Source organism: Gossypium arboreum, chromosome 4 (assembly GCF_025698485.1).
Source record: "Gossypium arboreum isolate Shixiya-1 chromosome 4, ASM2569848v2, whole genome shotgun sequence".
Taxonomy (NCBI): Eukaryota; Viridiplantae; Streptophyta; class Magnoliopsida; order Malvales; family Malvaceae; genus Gossypium; species Gossypium arboreum.
Genome location: NC_069073.1, coordinates 11,980,788 through 11,988,766, shown reverse-complemented (window position 1 = coordinate 11,988,766; position 7,979 = coordinate 11,980,788). Strand labels below are relative to the sequence as shown.

At 34.4% G+C, this 7,979-nt stretch overlaps 1 protein-coding gene across 1 annotated transcript; it reads left to right on the top strand.

Moving 5' to 3' along the window:
• LOC108458511 (interactor of constitutive active ROPs 4-like) lies at positions 1–600 on the top strand. The gene has a single exon (XM_017757935.1). It carries the CDS (start codon positions 1–3, stop codon positions 598–600), a length of 600 nt encoding a protein of 199 aa, XP_017613424.1.
• The last annotated feature ends 7,379 nt before the right edge of the window (positions 601–7,979 follow it).

Below are 7,979 nucleotides of genomic sequence, written 5' to 3'. Positions count from 1 at the left end.
ATGTCAGTAACAAGGGCTGACAAAAGCTTTGTTGTGGACATGCCACAAAGGCAATCTCCTCGAAGGACGTATCAGGCTAGGCCATTGAGTTCTAATTCAGAACCTTTGCATCATCGACCCATTACTGATCGTAGTAATCCTAAGCTTGGATATCGTCGTTCACTAAAAGGTGCTATACAATTTGATCAATTGAACCAAAAGAAGCTTGGCACTAATATTGCAAATTTAGAATCTCAACTAGGGCAAGCACAAGAAGAGCTAAATAATCTCAAAGACCAGTTGGCTTCAGCAGAAGCTGCAAAGAAAGAAGCACAACAAGAGCTGAAAAATAAGACCAATAAGCCTAAAGCTCGGGAAACTGTTGAAGTTAATGAAAAGGTTCCTTCGAAAAGAACTCGAGATTCTAAGAAATTCGATTGTAGCATCAAAGATAAAGTCTCTGAAGATCTTGCAATAGATCAAGCTGAAGCTGATCAAAATGGTCCTGAAATGGACATTGATGATAAACCAGTCAGAAGCACTAGACCTTTGGCTGAGATTTATGAAAAAGCTGAAGTAGCTACTATTGAACCATGCTGTTTTGAAGAAGCTGAAGCGTAACAAGGATGGAAGTAGGCTATGCTCGATGAGATGAGCATGATTAACAAGAATCAAACTTGGGATTTAGTTCTAAGACCAGCCAACAAGAAGGTTATTAGAGTGAATAGGGTGTTTCGAGCCAAGAAAAATGCTGATGGTAGCTTGAACAAACTCAAATCAAGGCTGGTTGTAAAGGGATCAGTCAGAACTATGCAGCATGCAAGCTAAGGAGGAGTGTTAAAGTTGGCATGCATGCAGCAGATAAAGCAACCAAGGAGCAGACCATGCAACATAAGTTATGCGGATGAAGTATGAAGAAGCAGATCAAGCCGCACTTACAACACACAAAGTACATACAGTCCAAGTTATGTGGATGAAGTATGAAGATCAAGCTGCTGTAGTATTTCCGGATGAAGTACATGCAGCTACTGAAGTTGATGCTACTGTTCAATTTCAGTTTCATTTTGTTACTTTAAGTAATATTTTGTAACTTAGTTAAATTAGAACTAAGTAGGTAGTGTATTTAATGTAATTGGGTGCTGATAAGATTGATAGATCAGCTTACCTAATTGTGCAAGTTGATTTGCAAGTTGCAATGTGCAAGCGGTGGAAATAAGTCTAAAAATAGTAAATATGTTAAAGCTGACCAGCTTATGACTGGTATATGTATTAGTGTTATGCCATTTTTTTTAATCAATGAATTTCAATAGAAATCATTCAAGAAAAATACTCTCTCAATTTTTACTTTCATAGTTCAAACCAGATTCTGTTCGTTTGCTTAAAAACTTCCAGACTTGAATTTCAAAGTTCTTGTCATTCTTCATCCGGATTTATTACGTTGTTGCTCAAGTTTTACACCGAGCTTCATACTTCCTCCGGATAAATTGTTCCAAAAACCCAACACTATCAATATTTAGCTGCATATCAATCCTAAAGAATTTGAGGTGTTGCCTCATTACAATATACAGATCATCATCATCCATAAGGGTAGCAATATCCCCATCTTCATTAATAAATGTTAGAGTAAGTTCAATATCAACAGGAAAATTTTTGCCCTAAGCCCAGCCATACGAAGACCACGATGTTCACCATCATCAATACAAGTAATGAAATCCCTTAGAGTATCTCCATACTTAACCTGAGCATGAACCTGGCCTCTTTTGGAAATCTCTATAGGTTCTTTAAGTGTGAATCCAAGGAGAACTTCCCCCCAAATCCCATTGCTTTTAGTTGAGGCTGTTGCGTCGCTAATGGCAATTGTGAGTGCCCAAAATATCACTCAAATAAGGAATGAAAGTTGGACTGTAGCTCACCCATGAGCTCATTCTTGAAATCTTTGAATCTAGCCTCTAACTTGGCATCTAGCTTAGCATCGAGTTGGGACAACTCTCTTTTGATCTTCACTATCTCCTACTGTAAAACACCCACATCCTTTTGTAATCGCTTGGTGACACCATCCCCAACTATAGAGAACCGTTGAAGTTCTGATACATTTGTTAGGAACAGAAATAGAAAATAGGAAATAGAAAAGTGAAAAAGAATTATAGAAAGGAAAGAGATGAGAGAAATCAAAGGAATGAGGGAGAAGACAGAAATTGAGAGAGAAGAAACAAATAGAACATATTCATTTCATTACCCTCCATCCAATTACAGTTGCATATATATATAAAGAAACAAAACAATCCAAAATTAGTTAAAACTAACAGTACGAGCGTTTATTCAAAACGCCTCGTTTTTACTAAAGTCACTGCACACCGTTTCATTAATACTAAAATGCACTATTTGTCATATTTCAGTTTTGACCCGTATTAGGGAGTTACAATATTTAAAATTCAAGATTTTGAATTAATTTAAATTCATTGTTTAAATAATTTAAATTTAGATTTGAATTTCAATTAACCTTAAAAATATTTTTTAAAATTTAATTATTTTGGAGGATTTTGAACATGGTTGTTTGATCAGACTGGATCATCCAATCGGATTGGGAATTGATCAAGGTACTAATATGGAGAAAGGTATTACACTGAATGACCTGAGAACCGGTATGGACTGGTTGATTGAACGGTTAAATCGACTGTAACATCCTGAAATAGGGCCTAGTTAGAATGGCGGTTTAGGGACCACAAACCTGACATCAAAATATTTACTTTATGATTATTATGAGGCCTAGAATATGAGTATATGCATGTGTTAAAGTTTCATGAATAAATTCTTTGAGTAAGGTGTTCAACTGGAAATTAGGGACTAAATTAAATAAATTGTAAAACTTGATTTCTAGAAGAAATTTGTATGAAATTACTTTGGGTTATGAATTAGAAGGTCTTGGAGAGCAATTTGCCCAATTTTTAAGTTTTTGGACAAAAATGGGCTTGCATGGATGGAATTTTAAGGAATGGGTTTAAGGGCATTTTGGTCATTTGGTATTTTAATGAAATAAAATGGAAAAAAATGAACTAAAATCAGCCCATTCTCTTCCTTGTCCAGCCGAAACTTCAAAGGTTTCCGTAGCTAGGGTTTTCAAGCTTTCCAAGCTCAATAACCCCGAGGAACAAATTCTGGAGGTCGATCGAGGTAAACTAAAGGTTTTGGAATAACCGAAACACAACTCCGAAAAGAATACCAGATAAGTTTGGATAACTTAAAGTAAACCCCTAATATGTATAATTGTATGATTTATGAATGCATGATGATTTTATTTATTATTGGCATGAATATCATAGAAATGCATATTTGATGATAACATGTGAAAAATGTCTCGGTTCAGGTTAAAAAGGGGAATTCGATGGAAAAACCCTGTTTGACATGTGAACTGAGATCCTGCATGTGTTGCAGTAAGGATTTAGCCCAGACGGGTGTTCCTTGAATGATCAAGCCTCTCGAAGAATATGTGTGCATTATGGATTTAGCCCGGACGGGTAATCTGATTAGGGTCTGAATTTAACCTGGACTGGTAATTCAGATCTGAGCTCATTAAGGGTGTTTGTCGCTAGAAGGGATTTAGCCTGGACTGGTAATCCCGACATCATCTTATGAGTTCATGATATGGGAGATTTAGCCTGGACTGGTAATCCTGCCATGAGATGTGAGGTTCGTGGGAGTGCATATATGTGAAATGATCGTTCGTAAGAATTGACGAATAATGGGTATTCCATCGAGATTTCCTAGAAGCTCAACAGGATTAATATGATGTATGTCAATAAGATAATGAATGATGAGCTCATCTACATAAATTACATGATGCTTTGTTATATAACTAACTCATTGATTGAGTGCATGTGATAGGGAATCGTTTCATAATTGATGATTTCATGATTTAAATATGGATGTATGCTAATTACTCGGTAAGTTTACTTTCCGGTTATTCGAGCTTACTAAGCATGAAAATGCTTACCCCTCTCTTTTTTCCTGTCTCACAGAGCTTGAGGACTTGAAAGGATTGGAAGACGATTGGAGAGTCAACACACTATTAGCTGGACAAGCTTTGGTATAAAGACTTTGTTTGTTTTGTTCAATGGCATGTATAGTATTTTTGAGTATTTTGTTATATGTGTCATTTGATTTGCCAAATGAAGACATGTAAAAAAATATGTTTATCTCTTTGTATATGGCCACAAAATTTGGCTTAATTGAAGTAGGCTATGACCGACGAATTTATGCATGGTTTTATTTACAAGTGATGGGTCGTTACCAATTGGCAATGAGTCACATGAACGAGCCAATTTCGGATGAATTAAAGTGACATGGGAACCCATAAATACTAAATGGGAAATAACCTATCATGTATGAAACCAATGATATGAGGTTTCCATACATCTAGTTTAATCAAGATTATTTACAAGTTTATAATTGTGTTTTACTTCGAATTTGGTAACCACTAAGCACAAGTAGTAGAAAGGGGTGACTAAAGGCTTGGAAAATAGCCTATTAGAGTCCACATGGTTAGACACACGGGCGTGTGTCTAGGCCGTGTGTGACACACGGTTCCCTTCCATGGGCGTGTGCTATGGCCGTGTGTCCCCTGCACTTAAAATTTTAGCTCAAAGTTGTACACGGGTAGGCCACACGGGCGTGCACCATGGCCGTGTTAAAAAGACAGTATCGTCCACGGGCAGGCAGCACGGGTGTGTGCCATGGTCGTGTTGATAAGTCAGTGTTGCCCATGGTTGAAGGGCATGGGCATGCCCCCAGCCACATGGACGTGTGACACTTTATGATAAGGAAAATTTTCTGAGGAGCCTAAGGTCTATCGAATGTGCCCGAATTTGTCCCATATTGCTTCTAGGTATGTTATAGGTATCGAGGGCCTATATAAGGGATGAGATATTCATGGTTGAACGGTTTTAAATTTGAACGAAAATTTGTGACCCAAATAGTGTATTTCAAGTGAAAAGCTCCGGTAATGCCTCGAACCTTATCCCGGTGTAGGATACGGGGGAGGGGTGTTACATCGATTGGATCAATTTTTTATGAATTTTTTAATAATTTGTTTAATAAAACTGGACGGATTAGTTGAACTGATCATACCAGTCAAACCGATTGAACCGATTGGACCAACAAGTCGGTGGCCTAATCAATTTGATCACAAGTTTGATTCTAAAAATTGGATCCGACCAACTTGTTAGAGCTATTGCACTGATTATAAGTGGACTTACATAGATATAAATTAAAAGTCAAGAGTTTAAAATTAAAATTGTGGAAATTATGGTATAAATGAAAATTTTTATTATTCATATGATATTAAATTAAATTTATGAAGTTTCACCACTATTTCATAACCAAACTGGATCAGCCGGTCAAACTGATTAGATTGGGAATTGTTCGGGTTACCAGTCTGGAATAAGGGGTCAAATAGGTCGATTTGTGAATCGATTGCATCGGTTGGACCAGCCGAATTGATGGTCAAATCGATTGAACTGATTTTATCTATTTTTACTATTTTTAAAATTTAATACTTTATTGAATCGAACATATTGGATCAGTCAAATTGGTTGAACCGAGAACTAATGGTCTGATCAGTTTGCCTACCAATCCAATTTTATGAAAACTTTGAACTTTATTGATGATATATTATAAATAAATTTTTTTATTTTTTATTTTGGATTTTGAAGGTAGTGTGAAAGAAGAGAGAAAAAATGTTCTCATTGGTTTTTAATCAATTTTGGATTTTAAAAGTTCAAAGTTTTAAAATGAATTTTGAAATCCAAAAATTTAACTCCTATGAAATTAATTTGTCCAAATTCAAATTCAATTTTTCATTTTTTATCTAGGATTTGGATTTTCTAATTTTTTTAAGGAAATCATGATTTCCAAATAGACCATTGAGGTTTTAAGGGTTTTTTCCATTGAGGAAACACGATAAAAATGGTTATAATCAAAATTATGTGTTGTATGTATTTATAAATGTATATATAATAAAAAGAAAATAAAAGAAATAAAGAAGTAAGAGACAATAGTAAAAAGATTAAATTAGAAAAAAAAAAAAGTCAAAATATTTCACTAAATTCGATAACAATAAGAGTTGATAAAAAAAAAGCCTAAATATTAAGTTAAGTTCCATTAGTTGATAAATAAGGTTGAACTTGACACGTATGAGGCTCAAAGTCTTAAGTTATACTTGTCAATTGATATCCTCTTTCTTGTCTCCATTCCAATCTTGAGGAAATTCAATAATCGAAACTTTATACTAAACTAACACTCATTAACGTTGAGACACTCATATAAAAAAATGTATTTTGATAAGTAATTTATGTAGGAACTTAAGAGACAATAACAAAAATTTCTAATGCTCGGATTGCTTGGATTTAAATTTCATTATTATGTCAATGGTAAAAATGAAATCTATATATTACAAACACATTAATTTAAATTTAATATAATATATATTTTTCAATAAAGATTGAAGAGTTTTTATCAATAGAGCCAATTCATTCTACTTGTCCTTTGGAGTTGTCACCAAATGTAACTTCTCCTCCACTTTTTGGCTTCAATTCAAAAAAATAACTTGTCACCGGTTATATGTCTTGAGCATCCACTATCAAGATACCATGAATTTGTACTTGTGTTGTTCACCTTGAAGTAATGGTCCTTTCCTTATAAACATAAAATTAAAATTTTGTTTATGGTACCTAAATTCTGTTGGGTCCATAAGTATTAGTTCCTAAAATTTTTGTCTCTTTAGGAATCCATTTTGAAAGAATTTCTTTCTCTTGAGTAACACTAAGTCCTTTAGGTACCCATATACTCTTAACAACTTTTCCTTTATAAAATCTTGAGGGACCTCTATGTTTATAAAAGTTAAAGCTTGTTCCAACAAAGTTCTATTTTGAGCTCTCTCCCTTTTTAAATCTTTTTGGAGATACTTAGTTAGATAAAGCTTTTTCTTTTTCAAGCAACTCAAGTTTAATGATCATCATGAACTTTTAAAAGTAAATTATGAGAGTTTTGGTTCTTTTTCCCAAAATCATTTAGAATAGCTTGCATATCATGAATTTTAGTTTCAAGTTAATGATTGGTTTTGGAGTGTGAACTATTTTCATCTTTTAATTTTGAAATATTTTTCTTACATTTTGAAACCATAATTTTAAACTCCAAACCTAACTCATAATAGGCATATTGTAACTCATAAAATGAATATGAAATTGAATTAGACAAGTTAGAAAATACCTTTGTGTCATCAATGGCGATAAGGCAAAGGTTGGCTACTTATTGATCTTCATCATCAGATGAATCATCATCACTCCAAGTAGCAACATGAGCCTTGAACTTTTTTTTGTTTGATCCCTTTTTCTTTCATTGGGCACAATCAAACTTGATATGTCCCAGCTTCTTGCATTCATAACATATTATGGGACCCTTCTCCTTGGTAGATTCAAGCTTGAGTCCTTCTTTCTTTTGGAATTTTCTACCTCTATTAGACCTCATAAACTTCTTGAATCATCTAGCAAACATTGTCATTTCTTTATCTTGATCCACCTCTTCACTTAATTCACTATCTTCACTAGTGGTGGATTTGAGAGTAACACCAACCTTTTTCTTCTTAATTTTGGCTTATTTAACCCCTTCATTGAGCCTCATCTCATGTGTAAGCAAAGAACCGATAAGCTCATCCAAAATCAATGTTTCTAAATTCTTTGCTTTTTCAATTGTAGTCACCTTGACTTCCCATGATCTAGGCAAGCTTCGAAGCATCTTCCTTACCAACTCTTCATTTGGATATGTCTTCTCATAAGACTTCAATCCATTGATGATGATAGTAAACTGATCAGACATCGCCTTGATATCTTTCTCCGGCTTTATTTTGAAGGTTTCATAATTTTGGGATAAGAATTCCAACCTTAGACTTCTTAACTTGGTTAGTACCTTCATGCATAACTTTGAGCTTATCCCATATGTAACAACCT